We start from the raw sequence: 18,925 nt of genomic DNA on the forward strand, positions 1-18,925 counted from the left end.
ATTACATTCTTGGAGGTGAAGGCAGTGCACCAAGATGTTTTATGGAGTAGAGACCGTTTATAAAACAAAACTGTTCCATGCTGTAAACTTGTGGCAAATAATATTAATGTGGTGAAAATGCAGACAACTAAGGGGGAACTTGAGAGTAAAACCCTAAATGATGGGAGTCGGGAGATTGGACAATGTTATTCTGTTTGAGATTCGATCAGCTAAGACTTGGTAGTGGGCTGAAAATAAAAATGCCTTCAAATTCCCATTTCAAATGAGTGCAAGAACACCACTGTCCATTTTATTATCTAAACACTAGGTCTGATCTTAATGTTGCATCCTTCCAACCTAGTTTAATATTCCTTTCTTTTTTTTTGTTGCAGGTGTGCTAATGTTAACTTTGCAAGGAGAGCCAATTGCAATAGATGTGGCAAAGGTAAGCTTCCTTCTGGGGAGGGGGGCGATTATTAATTGTTGTTCTCTGCACGTCTTAACTGTTTATTTACTAATCCACTCAGAAAAATCTACAGATGCTAAAATGATGAAAGCTGGAGGCACAGAAATAGGGAAGACGCTAGCAGACAAAAGTCACGGCCTGTTCACTGCAAATGATTGGCAATGCAAAACGTATGTATTTAGCATGATTCTACTGTCTTGGTGCTTTCATAAGAAATCCTTAAGAACTTTTTTTTTGGGGGGGGGGGTATAGGGGGAGAGGTGGGGCGGCAAGTAGCATTGAATACACTTTTTTTTTTTCTTTTTTTTTTTTTTTTTTTCTCCAGGTGCGGGAATGTGAATTGGGCCAGGCGCTCGGAGTGTAATATGTGCAATACTCCAAAGTATGCAAAACTGGAAGAAAGGACAGGTACACATGATTATTTTAATGCTATGTAAAGTGAAGAAATGCGTATACAGCGTCCGAAAGTAGCATCCTTGGTCATGTTCTTTGCCTCAAGAAAGGGCACACTTTTTCTTCTATTGATGCTATCCATGCAGTGGCTTCCATCCCAATTTAATATCATTTATAACCCTTTTCAAATGCACCCAGATCCCAATATGTATCTAACTGTGCCTTAAGAGATGTTTGTACAAACCAGGAGCCAGTACTCCAGACAAACATCTGGAAGTGGCAGTATTTTACTCCCTATTTTTAAGTTGGGAGTAAAATGTTTTTTTTTATGGGAGTATTAATGTTAAAACTGTCTTTGTAATTTATTATGGGTCTACTGATCAATGCTGCATGGAGCTTTCTTGGTAACACTTTTTTTTCTTTTTTGTAGGCAGTATTTCTACTCCCTATTGTTTGGGGAATATTGGCCTACTTTAGGTGTAAACGTGGCCGATGCACACCTTATCAGTAGGGCTGACAGAGCACATGTTTTCCCAAATTTCCGTTTGCTTAATCAACACCTAGATCACTGTTAGCATGCGTGATAAGTAATGGGCGACGCACATCAGCCTTTTTCCAGTTTGGTTTCTGTACCCTTTATTGAACTTTCTACGAAACCCCGCCCGGCCCCCCCCCCCCATCCGCAATGCAAACCAAGGTGTGATCTAATGCATACAGGGGGGTGCAAATAGATATCATAGGGGGGCAGCGGGGAGTTCAAGCAGCTCTAGAATGAAGGAATATTAAGCCCTAGCCTAGGGGTTGCGTCCAAGAATGGTGCATGCTTATTGTGGTGAACAGGGGGAAATGGGGTGTTCTATTGGATTCCAGTAGGATTCCAGTGTACTGGTGCATGTCAGTAGTGGAAAGGGAAGAACCTGGAAGGATGAAGGATACATTTGGTGGAGTGGTATTCAAGGAGGAAGTTGGGTGTCTCAAGGGATACCAATGCCTAATTAGACTTTGTGGTTGCAAAAGTAAGCAAGAAGTCTTTCTAGTGTAGGAAGACTAGGAGAGGACCACGGAGGTCACTGCGTTAAGACGTCATACTGGTTGAACTGGGCTGAGGGGGAGCCTGTAGACGGCGAGACACTGGGACAGTCCCACATTGTGGAAGGGAAATTGAGCGGCTGTGGAGGTAAGGTGGTGCACCTGGTAAGGGTGTGCGAAAAAGATATTGGTGGTGTAATTGCGTGTTGGTCATTTGACCTGTTGGCCACGTTATGTGGGGATTGACCACGCCAAGCTGGTGCTGGAGAAGGCAGTGACGTGAAGCATGGCAGGGATCGGAAGGGGAGGAGGGTTTAGTTAATACAAATACCTGTAAGGTGTTCCCTGTTACTTTGTGCCTGCGAGCTAGATCCTCTGCCCCAGGGGTACAAGAGATGGTACACTGGCAATCAAAACTGCAAGCAGTTGGTGAACTGCATCGGAGTGGGCAGGTATCGCAAGGCGGTTCGGAAAACGGTGCGGAAGCCGGCAGGCTGGCTTGGTGACCGAATCTCGCAGGTACGTGTACAGCAACCTGTGGCAGAGTAAGGAGTCAATGCATGGTACATTTTGGCCTCTGTGGACGCTCACAGCAGCATACAGCCAACCCTGCGCACGGATCAGCGTGGCAAATAGCAGCCTATGAACACAGGCGGTAGTGCATCAGTGCTCCTGATGTGAAGGCCTCGTATTAAACCCAGAGTTTGCTGCCACCTGGTGGAGGAATAAGAAGCCATTCATTTGGCAAAAGATGGAAACAAAAGAATTCAACAGAAATTAAGCAGCTTGATTAATAAAATTCTGGATATTTGCATGCTGACACAAGCAACAGGGGTTATGTAAAGCATTTGATGGTGAGTTTACCACCACCATGCGTGAACCTCCTCTCCCAGATGGGGAGATATACCAGCCACCGTACCTGCAAGGGCCCCGGGTACATTTCAGCCAGCTCAGGGTGGGCACTAGCATCTGCCTCCAGAATTTAATCTGATGACACCAGTAACCTGGGGCCACGCTGGGCAAGATGATACTTCAAGGACCACATAGGAGCCATGGAGGTCATAGACGACAAGAGGAAGAACATGCTGTCCCTGCCGCTGCCCACAATAAGATATTCTGTGTGAGTTCATAATGAGACTCTATAGTCCTACTAAGCTCCACACACGTGGATTATGAGACGGGTAGTTCTTGCACACGCGCTTGACACATTTTGTAATGTGCATTAAAATAAAACATTGTGAATTTCACAGATACTCTAATAACAGCACTTTGCTCCCAGGTGAGAGTCCCAGACATGCTAAGACTAAACTGCTGCAGAACCAGTGAAGACTGGAAATACTTTCATTGGCACGCATGGAATCTGCTATAGGCCACCAAATGGAAAATATGAACAGGGTGACGCTACGTCCCCAACAAAAGGAGGCAGAAAGTGTGAATATGGATACTTGCCTACCAACAACATATGTCATGCGCTAGTACACCAGGCGCAGCGAGACCAGGGAGGGAAGACCGAGGAAGGACAGAACAATCTTACTAGGCTTTGTCTTTTTTGCGATAGCATGAAGTGAGGGGGCTGGGAGGAGAAGGGGGTGCACAATCAGGGCAGCATTGTTCAATGCTGCGTGGCTCAGGTTAAGTGCAAGGAGGCAGGGGACTGACTGTAGGGTGACAGTTACATCCCCCAAGTGTGCAATAGGTCCGGAGGCAGTTCGGAGGCAGTTCAGGGGCGACTGGTCGTGGAGGAGCCTGGTACCCATGAGGGTTGCTGGGCCACCAGTCCACGCAGCAGACTGGTAGAGTGAGCAAGCAGGGGAGAAAAGGTCTTAAGCTTCTTCAGGTGGTCCGACTCAAGTTTGAGGGGGACAGAGGCCATTCCAGAATGAGGCACCCACCTACCCCCCCAAACCCCCCCCCCCCTAACTGGAAAAGCGCCTGCCCCGCCAAGTTGGAGGTGGCTGAGCAAAGAGCTCTTTTTTTTTTTGCCAGTTTGATGTAGTCCTGGCCCCAGAAAGCCTTGTGCACGATGCAGAGGGTCTTGATCCGTGCAGCCACCAGGAGCCAGTGGAAGCATTTCAGGGCTGGAGAGATTTGAGGCCAAGAATAAGTCTTGCAGTCCTGCTCTGGATAAGTTGTGGAGAGTAGAAGGAAAATTAAGAAAGAGGCTGCAGTAGTCCAGCCTACAGAGAAACGGGGCTCTGGAGACAGTGAGCTGCTGGGGGGAAAGTGAGAGCAGGGAGAATACCTCTTGAGGAGGCTGCACGGGGTAGTGGGCTTTCTTGGTAAGGTCTGTGATGTGAGGGGGAGAGTCCAGTTGAAGATGACACCCAGATTGTTTGCCTCATGGGAAGGTGGAGGAAGAGGGCCCAAGTAGGGCGGCCAGGGAAAGAGGTTAAGCGGGAGCAGGGGTCCCAATGCGCAGGATCTCGGTCTTACTGGCATTAAGCAGAGACTGGAGGCGCACTAATCCTGAATCTCATAGACGAGAATGACCGAGAGGAGGCTGAGGGGAACCTGAAAAAGAGCAGAGTGTCATCCTCTTACACTGGGAAATTAGAAGAGACAGTAGAGATAAGCTGGCCAAGTAGAGCCAGGTTGATGCGTTGGAGCCCTGGTGAACACCATGTGGAGGAGAGAAATGACCCAAGTTCTCAGTCGATTGATCAGGGTGGCGTGATTGACCTTATGAAAAACAGGATGAGAACCGAAGGAAGGCTTGACGCAAGGGAGGGGAATGGAGGGAAGACGAGACAATGATCCTACTAGGCCATGTGTCATTCAGATTGCGCATGGGAAGGGGGAAAGGGTAAGTGCGAGGGCAGTGCAGTAAATGAGATAAATGGAATAAATAACATTAAGTAAAAGTATGACCAGATGGCAGCAAGTGCGAGGGTAAGTGCAGACATCGGAAGTCAGGTGCTGGTATTGAGCCTGTAGGGATACAGAAAACAGTTCCCAAGTGCGGGGGGTTGCCAGGAAGGCAGTGCACGTCTGGTGTTGAGGTCAGTCATGCCAAGAGTTGCACTTGGCGGTAGGCTTCCGACGGATTCTCATAACTGGGGCAAGGATGTCCAGAGTGTTGGAGATAGAAAGATGCAGGTTAGAGGGGGATGTCAGTGTGATGTAGGCATGGGAGGAGCAGAGAAAGTAGCAGTAAAGGCATCCACTAAACGCACTTCATGGCCCGAATGACTGAGAAGGTAGACGGCAGTGCTGGGGTGGGCTTAGCCTGATAACGGGAGCGTGTCTGGTTAGGAGAGCAGAAAGTAGTCAGTCTGGGAGAGTAGTGGCAATATGATTTGAGAGGGGGGCTGTTTGAGATGAGAACATCCAAGGTGTGCCAGCAAAGTGTCGAATGGATAGAATGGAAAGAGTGAGCATGTCGCAGAGGTTGCGGAAGAGCCCCGAAGAGGGATTGGAAGCATCCAGGTGAATGTTGAGGTCTCGGAGTAGAAGTTGAGCGGTACAGAAGAGGGTGACCTGGCCAGGTGGCATGTAGATGGTGGCCATTCAGACAGCCTGCAGACCAGGCACTCCGAGGAGTAGGCCTGTTTAGGAATGACCGAAGCAGGGACACACTCTGGAAAAATCGGAGCTACTCCCTTGCAGGATGGTTGGTTCTGGGTTTGGAGAGTATCTTGTAGCCATCGGGCAGGTTGGTGTCAACTCGTGATAGCGAGGGCATCCGGTCATAGTTGCAAATGTCCAGTTTTGGCTGTTACTACACTCCTGCGCTGCTGTCGGTGTGCAGCAGGTTGTCATACTTGACTTCCAGGGTGGGGTACAGGCTTGACTGACACCTTGCAGAACTGGTAGGGGGGGGGTGTTCGACTGAGGTGTCATAGTAGCCAGAGAGGTGGAAGGATGAGTGGCAGAGGATAGAGGGGTGCTAGTGGGCGAAGGAAGTTGATAGGTGGGGAGATGGCTTGGGGCACTGGACCAAGACTGTTCAGATAGACAATGATCTTGGAGGAGTGGAGAGTGGAAGGAGGTATTGGGCAGTTTTTCTGAAGTCCAACTATGGGTTTAGTAAAACCATCCAGCTGCGACGGTACAATACTCACTTGGTATAAGGCTGTACCACCTGTGTGTATGGTAGTGTCGAATAGCAGTCTAGGTAAGTAAAACCTTTTTAATACACATTCAGTATAGGTCACACCTATTCATGGGGGAGTAAACCATTAGTTACATTTTAGATTAATTTCTCATACAGGGTAGAAGACCCTGGCAGTTGTACTGTGCTGCTCAGCAAAGAGATCATAGTAAACCAACTGGACATTATACTTTTCTGAATAGTGGAGCACTTATTCTAGGTACATTACAAACCTGTAAAACACTGATTCAGAGTAAGTTATTCTAGGGGAGTTGGTCCTTTGGGTGTTATATACAATTACACTTACTAGCTCAGTGGAACAGTCTAAGATCAATAAGAAAGTTTTACACTAGTGAGGATTGCACCATGCATACCAAGGTCAGCTACACCTAAATAACTATTTTCAAGAATTACACAAAGCTATTTAAGCAGCTAAAACGTTGTCTTGATATGGGCAAAATCTTCCTTGGGGCCAGCCCTTTGAGAGCAAAAATACCCAATTCAGCCCAAAATACAGGTTCTATTGTGCTGAGCAGTGATCTCATGCTAGTGACAAATGACACCCTCAAAGTTTTAGCATATTTATTCTAAGCAGTGAATTTCATATACATTTGGGATTCAAGTTAAAGAATATTACAAAGCATAAACTTAGAACAATGCAAAATATAGTGAAACATGGAACTTAGATAAACTTAGAGAAATATAGAGAAACATAGAGAAACAGTCTTACGTCCCTTTAATCAGCACTGGGAGACCTTGGCTTTTCATAAGCTAGCTGTAAAAACAAGCCCCGCTCAGAAAAACAATGCTGGAGGACACCGTGAGAGCCAATTCCGGGCACTTGACCGTGCATGAATCAAGTCCACAGGACGATCTCCCACCGAGTCATGTGTGCATGGATATTTTATAATCTCGTGCTGTCAGTCACCATGACGCACAGTTCCAGAACTTTCCCTGTGCAACTGGCTCATGGAAAAAACCCAACTCTCTCTGAGAGGCTCCTTGCTCTCTCCTACCCCTCCCTGGTTCCCATCTGCGAAGGCTGAGGAATGTCTTATCAGTACCTTCCCAGAGAAAAGGAAGATTAGCTTGGAGCCAGGGCTACCGTTAGTGAGGCTGAATGTTCTAAGGGAAGCAGGGATGTATTAACCCCATCTGCAAGCTCTAAAAGGCATGCACTCATAGCTTAGTGTTTATAGCGCTTAAGACTGGCTATCTAAGCGCTATATAGGTGCCATGATGTTCCAAACACTCCAAAAATACCTATTAGCTACAGAGCTAGGGGCCCTCTCCCTGCCTGATTATCAACAATGCATAATGTGACCTATTTCATACTAGGCCTGCATATTCCTTGTAGCTCACTACTGCATAATGGAAGTGCTACAACAGACTACTGTCAGCATTTTTAGCACATACTTTGAATACACTATTGGCTTTCAGCGGCTAATGCTGTCATCTAAAGCCCTGATTGGCAAGGTTGCAATTTCGTGTATCACTACATTCCACCCCTATTCAACGTTTGTGCGACAAATGCTGACTAATACCTATCAATATAGTATTTAGTGCAGTGATAAAGACCTAGGGGCTTTGCAAGAGGTTTAAGCAAACTATCTTCTAGCGGTTAGTTAGCGTGGCATGCAAGGTAAAACACTACCTAAACAAAAATGTACACAAAGTGAACAGTGACATATACCCTTGCCAAAACCTGGCCTACACAAAAATATCTACACAAAGTGAACATGGGCATTTACTCTAGCCAAAACCTGGCCTACACAAAAAAATACCTACACCAAGTGAACATGGACATTTACTCTAGCCAAAACCTGGCCTACACAAAAATACCTAAATCAATTTTGTATAACCGATTGTCAGTTAAAAAGCAGCATGCAGTTAAAATGTCAAGGCAATCCAGTGTAGTCTAATCTACAATGCACTATTGCATTTATGTATGGTTACCAATTCTAAAACCTGGCAGCCTTTTCACTCTAAGGGCCTACCTCCCCCTGATCCCAGGGCATTCAAGCGTAACTGTGGGCTGTGTGACTAGACACTTCCCCCATGTATGTGGAACCCACCCAGAAACCATCTAATTTCGTGAACAAGGTGAACCCATGGGCACCAGGTTATCTAAATAAAAACAATTCTACTAATTTACATCAAAGCATGGCATGTGTTGTTCATGCAATCAAAAGCAAGCAATTCAATCCATATGTATGCTGGTAACTGTAGCTCTGCGTGCCAGTGTGTGGAGGATGGTCGCCCCCACCCAGTAAAAAGCCAACACCTGCTGATCAAACAATGTTTGCCATACAATGCATCATGTGTATTTAGCAGTCTTGTTGACCTGCCCTATGGCAGAAAAAATTTCTTCATACCTAAAATTCTGCCATCTTCAGTGGTTGCTAATACTTGTAGCAGTGTTGGGCGTATCAATGGGCCCCACCAGGCCAGAAGTTCTATAGCAGAGCTGGCATCAGAACCCATAGTGGCTAGCTTATTGTGCACAGTTTCTATGTCACAAGCATATAAAGCTCCTGCAATTAATGAATCTAGCTCCCTAGCTACGCACACTCTGGTGATGGGCCATAGAAATGGACTCCATTTGTAGCAGCTTGGTAGTACTAAGGAAACATTGCCTCATGATAAATCTATGTCTAAGTGTATCACTGTAATTATGGAGGTGTGCATTACCAGCCTACAATTTACATGTTACCTTACTACTGGAAAATCTAACATGTTCACAGTGTCTACCTATTGTGACTTGGAGAATACTTTTCTTCAAGTGGGATATCTACCATATACAATATTAACTTTAGCCACAAACACCATACTACTATCCGGCAGTGGCTGTTTCATCACACCATGGAAAAAATTCATTTAGTCAAGTTATAGTCCATAAAATCTTGGCGAGAACACTCGCTGCAGTTCTTGGTCAGAAAAAACATCACATTAGACAAATTAAACAAATCGTATCCATTCAGTGACAAAAGATGCCCGACAATGTGCCAGGCCAGTACGCTAGCAATTCCATGTGGATACTCATTTGTAGCGCTTTTCCAAAGAATTATTCCAAATGTCTACAATCAAAAGGTGACTCTTTGCATTAGTGTGCTGGAGACAGCTGTCCCCACAAAAACATGAAACTGGTTGGTTTAACAAAAACCGTGTCACACTCTGTGTCATAAAATCAAACATCAAGTCAGTCATGGTTTCATTTACCTGCCTTAAGCTGGCTGTAAAAGCATCCAGTGTTTCAAAGATTACCATTTCAAATTATAGCTCACACACTTGGCAGCATTACTTCAATTAAGAATCTTAACCTACGCACAGGTGACTTTGATGTGCGCACTCATCTTATCTCAAAATAAATTACGCTCCTGCTTGCATAATTCTGCTGCCCCAACAATTCATAAATCATTCTCCTGCCTACGTGTAACGTAGAAGTTTTTTTTTTTTCAAAGCAAAAAGCAAAACATCTCTGGGTAAAGCAATTCAGTTGGAAGAGTAAAACCATTTCGTTTTTTCAGATTCATCTCAACAGTGCATTTAAAAAACCATTTTTCAATGTGTTAGCATTCAATTGCTGTGTCACACAGCTGTTTGTGGTGCCTGATGTTACAGTCCACCACTCATTGTCCATAGTCCTTTAAACAAGAAAGGGCAAACCATGTCAATTAAGTTATTTCCAGCAACTGAATCATTTGAATGTGTAGCATCAAATATTTGATAATTAGCCAAGTCTGCACCGTGCCAGTTCAGCAGAAGTTATTACTCTGTTGGACACTTTTCGCAGGTTGCAGCAGCGTTGAGTGCGGTGCAGGGCACGTTAAAGTTGACTCGCATATCAGTAACTCGCATACTTTATGAGATCAGTGTCACCCACAAACTGCACACATCTATTTCTGATATTGTGAAATGCCTTGTCGTTTTTGCCTAGGCAAAATACAAACAGAAATGTTAGGATTTCATCAAAAGTTCAATATCATTATTCTTCATGTTAGGATGTCATCAAAACTTCAATATCAGCGTTATCCACCCCTTCCCATAATACCACCCCCATCTTCAAAAAAGTCTCATCAGGTAACTACACACTTTATCATTGCTACTGCAATTATTTATCACCCTTCTGCATGTTTCTGGGGGCTTATTTACACTCAACCATACGGGGTGTAACTGCCTAATCACAAACTTATTTGTGCAATGCAATCATAGTTGGTCAATGGTACACAAAGCCATATAATAAGTACCCAGGTCGCACAATGCTCTTCTTTTTTCACCAAAGCGATCACCAATGCCGGGCGCCAACTTGCTTCCAGTGTCTCATGATCTTGATTTAGTTTGCCCTGCTGGCATCACTCCATTTTTCAAAGGTAAAGTCTTTCAGTCCAATACCGCTTACAGTTGCACAAGCAGCTGTTTATTTTTCTTTTCCATACAGGCAGTGTCTTTCAAGCCTCTGGTTTTTTCACTTGTCATTTGTTCAAAGGGTGTTTGCTGTTTCTTGAACCACCCCTTTGAGTGCGATAGTCTAAGTCAGTTTCTTTTGTTGCTTCAACAAATCATTCATTCTTGCACTAAGCCATGAGGCTTCTGGATCATGGCTAATGTGCAGTGTTCATGTTATACTTCAAAGCCCCGCTCTGCATGTTGTCTTTTGCAAAACGGCTAAGCACTTTTGTCAGTTTTGCTTCCATCTGGAATGCCATAATGTCTTTGTCAGTTACTCCATCCCTGGCAATGTAGCTTGCAGTTTGCCAGATGTGTATTTTCTCTTCTCAGAGCGCCTAGAGGTTTCTTCTCCAGTGCACAGCGCTTTACTTCAGTTCACATCACATGGAGCATTGGAATGCAGCTTGCACAGCAATAGCGTTTCACTTCACTTCACATCACATCACATTGGAATGCGGTTTGCACAGTAATGTCTGTTGGAATGGGCAGCTGTCTTTTCTTGGCCCATTCACAGATGCATAGGTAAATGTTCAGATGTGATGTGCCCGTCTGCCATCCTGCATGCCTTTGTTCCCTACCACAGTGTCACTGGGCAAATTCTTTACTTCTGAACAGCTCTCTGTCTTTGCACCCCCTTCCTCAGGAATGCATGCATTGTTTATCTTTCGTGTGCACCTGGCAGCGCCATGAGCACGCAGCTTATCTCTTTTGCCTATAACTCTTATACTGTGGCGGCTTCAATGGAAAGGCACTCGTTTCAGACAGTTCATCCAGATTAACTCTTTCTTGTACTGTTTCTGCTTTTGTTTGCCTTCCTTTCGCGCACCTCGCCCAAAACAGCTTCAAGGCACAAGCTCTGCACACACAGCAAGACTCTTGTTTTCAAAAGAGGCACTTTTCTTGTCATCAGATTCTACTCCATGTAATTTTGCAAAATGTCAAAGCGTCTTTTTTGCCTGTTTTAACCTGATTAATGTCCCATTTAAAAGCATACGTTTTCTTTTCTTGTAATGTGCGATCTTTCAAGAGAACTCACAACCCACTAAATCTTTGCTATCTTATCACACACAGATATTTCATTCTGTTGTACCATTGCCAAAATATAACCACTCATTTCAGTGCATTTAAAAAATAAAAATGCCAATGTTTAGTGCAGCTCCCTGCACGTTTTCCTGCAAGAGCAACCCACACTCTATATTGCTTGTGGGCTGTTTAATGTGTCAACAACATTTTTTCACCATGTATCACAGTCAACAGGTTACTATTTCTAAATCATACATCACTTATAAGGCAACAGCACAAATCCATGGCATAGCATGGGGACAGTCAAAAATACTCCAGGGGCAATTTAGAAAAATATAAATTGTTTTTCCCCCCAAACCATTGCAAACTGATTCTGCAAATTCAAATCAATAAACAAAAATCGAAAATCCAAATAACATTCACTCACTTTCCTTTTAAGTGAGTCTCTCACCCATTAAAAGCATGGCACTGCTTAAAATACAATATAATCATTTTAGTGTGTTTCCTTTAAAACAGAATTCGCCACCACCAGCACATGGAATTTTACAGTTGCCAAAAGAAAAAAAAACTCTTTAGGCTCTCAGCACAGATGTTACTCATTCTCCTAAGCATGGCTCCTCCTTATTCAGGAATGCCAACATTCAAAAGCATACATCAAAAAAGCGAACCTTCGCCTCCGAACATTACAGCCCCCACTCGCTAGCACACTGGGGCTGAGTCAATGGTTAAATCACTATTCACAATTTGCATGTCAAATCCTTGCAATTATTTTTCCCTGCCCTCATGACAGAATAGAGATGAGAACTCCGTCTCACTATGCATTCCAAATTACAACTTTAAACTGGGGAAACCGCATGATAAAATTCTTTTCTAATTGAGCATACATCTTTCTTGACCATTCATCGGAGCGCTTTAAACAAAGCCATTTCCCGCTCGTTTATTGCCTTGTACTCCCTGGCACCAGTCCCATGCAATAAGTCAGTCACGACTGATTTACTGAAGGGAGTCTTAACCACACAAGCTATCGGCCACGGCAAGCCGACACAACATTGCTGCCTTTTGAAGTCTCAGAGCTGCAGTGAGACCATCAAGGAAATGTGACAGCCTGCTCCCCACTCTACACTGTGTTCTCTAACACACTTTGTCATGTCATAGCATGGCACTGCTCTTCACAAATCCCACAAAGCTGCCACCAAATGTCTTGATATGGGCAAAATCTTCCTCGGGGCCAGCCCTTTGAGAGCAAAAATACCCAATTCAGCCCAAAATACAGGTTCTATTGTGCTGAGCAGTGATCTCATGCTAGTGACAAATGACACCCTCAAAGTTTTAGCATATTTATTCTAAGCAGTGAATTTCATATACATTTGGGATTCAAGTTAAAGAATATTACAAAGCATAAACTTAGAACAATGCAAAATATAGTGAAACATGGAACTTAGATAAACATAGAGAAATATAGAGAAACATAGAGAAACACAGTCTTACGTCCCTTTAATCAGCACTGGGAGACCTTGGCTTTTCATAAGCTAGCTGTAAAAACAAGCCCCGCTCAGAAAAACAATGCTGGAGGACACTGTGAGAGCCAATTCCGGGCACTTGACCGTGCATGAATCAAGTCCACAGGACGATCTCCCACCGAGTCATGTGTGCATGGATATTTTATAATCTCGTGCTGTCAGTCACCATGACGCACAGTTCCAGAACTTTCCCTGTGCAACTGGCTCATGGAAAAAACCCAACTCTCTCTGAGAGGCTCCCTGCTCTCTCCTACCCCTCCCTGGTTCCCATCTGCGAAGGCTGAGGAATGTCTTATCAGTACCTTCCCAGAGAAAAGGAAGATTAGCTTGGAGCCAGGGCTACCGTTAGTGAGGCTGAATATTCTAAGGGAAGCTGGGATGTATTAACCCCATCTGCAAGCTCTAAAAGGCATGCACTCATAGCTTAGTGTTTATAGCGCTTAAGACTGGCTATCTAAGCGCTATATAGGTGCCATGATGATCCAAACACTCCAAAAATACCTATTAGCTACAGAGCTAGGGGCCCTCTCCCTGCCTGATTATCAACAATGCATAATGTGACCTATTTCATACTAGGCCTGCATATTCCTTGTAGCTCACTACTGCATAATGGAAGTGCTACAACAGACTACTGTCAGCATTTTTAGCACATACTTTGAATACACTATTGGCTTTCAGCGGCTAATGCTGTCATCTAAAGCCCTGATTGGCAAGGTTGTGTATCACTACAAACGTATGCACTTTTCTTAAAAGGAGCGATCAGCAAATTAAGGATCAGTGTAACTTTTTGAGGGCCAGGCTAACAGCAAGTCTGGGTAAGCAAGACCCAATTGGGGGACGCTCGTACATTTATATCCTGTGGGACCAACGGAATTACTATTGAGGGGGACCCAATTCACAGGTAAGATATCCCTTTATCACACCATATCCTTTTCAGAATAGCAGAAAATTTCCAAGGAAACGTTTAACTGCTCACTCTTGAGGGCAGGCATCAACCACAAGCAAGTCAACGTTTCAACAGTTGTTTTACTTTTCCAAGTGTGTTTTTAGTGTTGGGACTTTAACAATGACATATTTAGATAGAACCCTAGCTTGATCCGCATCTAGATGGGCTCGAAGGCAGGTCAATCCCACATCTAGATACAATAGTGAATATTGGGCATGCGTCATATAGACAGGACTGTGAATATTAGCCATGGCAGGATTTAGGTAGGAGGAGTTACTTACCTGTAACTGTTCTCCAGCATGGGTCTGGCTTGATCCAAATGCTCATATTCCCTGTCAGGCTGGGAATCCTCAGTAAAGAAAAAAAATCGGTTTCACTTCTGAACTGTCTTTCTCCTAATAACCAGTCACTGGCCTCTGGGTCAATCTGCACCCAGCCAATGACTGCCCTCTACCTCCAGATTTTTATCACACATTCAAGTTTTGGGAGTCCTCGTGCTTATCTCTCGAGCTTTTACTGCGTTTTGCACTTTATAAGTGTTGCTCTATTTTTTTTTTTCGGTCAATCGAGCCTTGCGCTCCATCGATCCCCTTTAGTCGTCCCAGATGGATAGTAGTGCCGATGCTGTTCCTCTTGTGCGCCTGAAAAAGACATATGCGTGGTCTAACAGTTTTTCTACATGTTCTTGGGTTAATTCGTATACGTATGTTTCTGGATTTTTGCCGGGTAGGGAATGTTTGAAATTGTTCTGTAGTTGGAGAGGTCTTCCATTTTGCCACAGTTTAATGTATGTTGATCTGAAGGATCGTGTTGATTTAGGTTTCTGTAGTATTATGGCGTTCCTTGTGTGGGGATTGGTTTGTAGATGTTAGTGGGGAGGGGTGGAGGGCAGGCATCCATGATTCTACTTTCTTGCTGTGTTTTACCAGCTTGATGAATGCCTCTGCTGATTTCAGTAACGTTTTGACGTTTGTGCTGTGGCTCCTCATCAGGTCCGGTTAGTTGAGTTGGTCTGTTTTGTATGACTTGTCAGATTTGGTTGATTTTGTTATTCAAATGGTCTGCCAAGTAGTTGCATAGTTTCTGAGGGGGTTGGAGAGTTGTCGCAACCAGGTGGGTTTCTCATTTTGTGTGTTGCGACATTTGTGATTCCGTCATCATAATGCCTGCTCTTTGCCTTTTGAATTTCCTTCTTGTATGATCGGATTTGTTTCTGGAACTGGGTTTTCTTGTCTTGGTTGTTCTTTCCTCCATTCCAGCTTCTTGTTCTTTTCATGGTGCTTAGTAGTGGGGTAACCATTTTGCCATTGCTCTTTTTCATGAGGGGATTAAATGCCTTTTCTGGGGCTATGTTTTAAATTGTATCGGCAATCCATTTGTAGAGTAGCTCCGCTTTCCCGTCTAGGTCTGCCAGCTCCAGTTCTGTTGTGGAAGGTTTGGTCATCTCCAGTTGTTTCCTTTGGTTGCTTGCTTTGACGGTTTTCCAGTTTCTCTTGTGGTGGTTGTGAGCTTGGGGGGCTGGATATTGAGTTGGTAGTGCGATCACAAATGAGATGGTTGCTCCAGAGTATTTGTATTGGTGGTGATTTTTCTTGGCAAAGGGTGTGGCCTAACTTTGCCCAGCTGTTGTAATTTGAATGGTTAGTTGCCCAATTAGTGTTTTGAGAGTTGGTGTGTTTTTCTTCTAACCAAATGTTTAAGTCTCCCAGGATGATGGTCCAGAGACTTCACCCTAGGTGGAATTCCAACAGGGAACTGGGTGAACTGAACGAGAGGACTCCCAGCCACAACACCCCAAAGCTACACTGGACTCACAAGAGTAATACCAAGGCAAGAGTTTCTTAGTGGCTGGATGCGGCTCAGTGGTTTTGGAGCCCTTTTCAGGTGCAAGAGTAGTAGATGGCAGGTTGGATTCTCATTGTTTGCAATGTCCAGCACTCTGGTGAGGGGTCTTTTTGGACTCTATTCACGTCTTTGGAGGTCCAACAGGATGATTTCGAATTCGGCAGACTGTGCACCGCACAATGGCTCAAGGTCCCAGGGTGTTGGGGTATTGCAGCCCTGCACGGTCGCAGCATGATGTGGGGTGGCTCAAAATGCAGGTCCTCAAGTCTAATGGGTCGCACCAGACTCTGGGTCAGTGTTGTTTTCAGAGTCCCCAGGTCGACTGGAATGAAGGTTAACGGCAGGCTCCGGTTACACAGCATGCTCTCTGGTTACTGGAAATCGTCTCAGCCGTGTTTTTTTTTCTTCCTCATCCCCTTTGGTTTCAGTTCTAGTGATCGACTATCTCTTCAGCTTGGCGAGGACGATGCACCTCAGCGGTGCCAGAGGTCCCCGGGTATTTCATGCATAGGAGGTTGAGACTGGTTAGACCCTCTGGTCCAAGGGAGGAAGTTGTCCGGTATGGATCTTCCCTGTCGCACGGATGAGGCCTGGAGCAGCAGTGGTAAATCAGGCTTTGGCTGTCTCTGGAAGTAGCTGCAGACATCGTCTTCAGAATTGGTCTTCCAGTGGTTGACCATCGATGGTGAAGAGGTTGATTATTGCTGGCTCGTCTGAAGGGATCGCCTGCTGGTCATAACGACCTGGTCGGCGGAAAAGTCTGACTGCAGGATTTATTTTTTTTGCATATTCCCCTTGGGAGTGTCCTCTTGGCACAGGCAGAATCTGGCACCTGTCCCTTTTTGATCTATGAATTATAGAGGGGGATTGTTCTAGAGGGGGGATTGTTATCTCAACATTCACCCTTTGGAGAAAAGGCGCAGTATCTGACTACTCCCCCTCATGCTCTCCAGGGTACCCCTTAAAAGACTACCCGAAAAGAGGCTTTATATCCCCGGTCTCTACCTTTTTCAAGGAAGAACTCCACTGCATCTAAGGACGCTTAACTAAGGAATCTGAAGATTATCCTCCCTGAAAAATCTCGGGACACGCTAAAACTGGTCTATTTGAAACTCCAGCACAAGCTTAAGGACTATAACCACACAACCTTGAGCATACCTATCTGTGAACACCAGGATCGAGATTGTCTTCTTTTAATGTTCTTAAGTGTCAAGGTCGAAGTGACATGATAAAATCATGTTCCTCCTGAAGAAAGTTCTCTATTGAATTTACAGAACTGAAACATGTCAAGGCAAAATACTAGTAACAAACAGTACTAGCTATATGTGTTTTCTTAATCATTCCTGAAACCCGCCGAGGGATTATTGTTTCACTTGTATATGTCATCACAATTTCTCAAGTGTAATAATCCGAAGTCATGGTGATATCGGTGCTAGAACAACCATCAACTATATTAGTAAACTGGCTATTGTTACGTGCACTTTGTTCTTGTCTTTTAATAAATATTCTTACTTTTTAGATATTTTTTATAAACATTTAATAACCTACCTTCTAAAATTCTGGTGAGTTTAAGTGGGTTGTCTGGATGAGTGGGGACGCTTACTTTGTTGCCCTCTATAATTTATTCTCGATATACCCCTAATAGACAAAGTATTAAATAAGGGGGGGGGGGGATTCCCTCCTTTTTGATCCATGCCACCAACCTTCTAGAACTCTCTCCGTGTCTTAGAGAAGGACTGGCAGATCAGCAACGTGGTCTGGATAAAGGCAGTAGAAGCACTTTTGATGGCTATGTTCCACAAAGATGTTGTTCAGTCCGCATTTCAAATGGGCCCTGAAGAGGCTTCTTCGCTGCATCTGCCACACCGCCTAGGCCCAAATCACCGGCTACACACGATTCTGAGATCCGATGATAAATGCGGTCACTACTCAGTGACTGATATATGCAAAATTCAATTCAGATATTTGAAGAGTGAAACATGAGGACTACTAGAAAATGTGAGGTTAAAATCTGAAGATGGCCACCACAGGTGGTGCTAAGTAGGGCGGATGTCATTGACTGGGGCAGCATGACCCAAAGTGACAACAATGAGCTATACAAGAAACATGCAGTTTTTTAATTTTTATAAAAGCTTCAACTGCTTTATATAACCCAGGATTTCCAGACTAACGGGGAATATTTGAGCATGTGAATCCATACAAGAACCATGCTGGAGAACAAGAGTTACAGGTTTGTAACTTGATCCTTCAGCATAAAGAACCTCACCTTTATTCAGGAACACAGCCTCTCGGACTTGCCACTGTAAAGAACGATACAGGAGAAGAGTTGAGGTGGGGTGTGCTGATGTCACAAAAGAAAAGCATAGGTAGTAGGATCCATCACAGGAATGTAAAGAAAATCAAGGGGGGAAGCTCAGGGAGCTTCCTGCAACAGATTCCATAAAAAGATGGTGGAAGGCAAACTCCCATCAGAAACCTGAAAGGGTTCTCGTAACAAAAGAATGGGCGAGATAAAAAGCCAGTAGTCCAGCAAAAAGTGCTGGTGGATGACCCACTAAGTGGGGGAGAATTACACACCAGATGAAAATTCTACTTCAAGTGTACGTTATTTATGTTTTGTTCGTTTTTTAGATCGTGTGTTAAGTAAGCCTGTGCACTATAGGGGTAGAAGCAGGCTCAACCATTCCAGGGCATGATCTCCCATTGATAACCTAGTGGGATCAAGCTTATGACTGCCATCTGCTTATCGAGGCCTTGCATGTTATGAGGCTGCCAATCTGTTTGCCATTTTCCTCCCCTATGCACCCATTTAAAATCGTTCGAAGTGCACACAGTAACTCCCCTCTGATCCCACCATCAGGGCATAACCCTTTGTGGGGGGTGAAGCAGGAGCAAATACAGTTCCACCAGTTTCTTACTGTTTGTTTGTTTATTGATTTGTATGGCGCACCTAACCCAAGGGCAACAGGGCGCAGGCAAAAGATAATTCGAAGCTTACAATGTTGCAGAAATATACACTTTGGAGTAGTAACAAAAGTAATCAGGATTACAGGAATAGGAAATATACAAGTCTTCATACATACAAAGTCAATATCTAAACAGGGTAAGTATACAGATATGTACAGGGCTGTTGGAGGCGGGTAATCCTGACAAAAAAAATATTCTGGGTTACAGGATTGAGAGAT

The 18,925-nt window shown here is 44.4% G+C and overlaps 1 protein-coding gene across 1 annotated transcript in view; it reads left to right on the forward strand.

The window, feature by feature from the left end:
* The window catches only part of ZRANB2 (zinc finger RANBP2-type containing 2), a 59,520-nt gene that overhangs the window by 24,144 nt on the left and 16,451 nt on the right, over window positions 1–18,925 (forward strand). The window contains exons 2-4 of the mRNA XM_069641915.1: window positions 372–424; window positions 507–615; window positions 771–853. Coding sequence (XP_069498016.1) covers window positions 372–424; window positions 507–615; window positions 771–853 — 245 coding nt within the window. The remainder of the gene's footprint in view (window positions 1–371; window positions 425–506; window positions 616–770; window positions 854–18,925) is intronic.

The sequence above is a fragment of the Ambystoma mexicanum genome, chromosome 1q (genome assembly GCF_040938575.1).
Source record: "Ambystoma mexicanum isolate Mex_15411 chromosome 1q, UKY_AmexF1_1, whole genome shotgun sequence".
Classification (NCBI taxonomy): Eukaryota; Metazoa; Chordata; class Amphibia; order Caudata; family Ambystomatidae; genus Ambystoma; species Ambystoma mexicanum.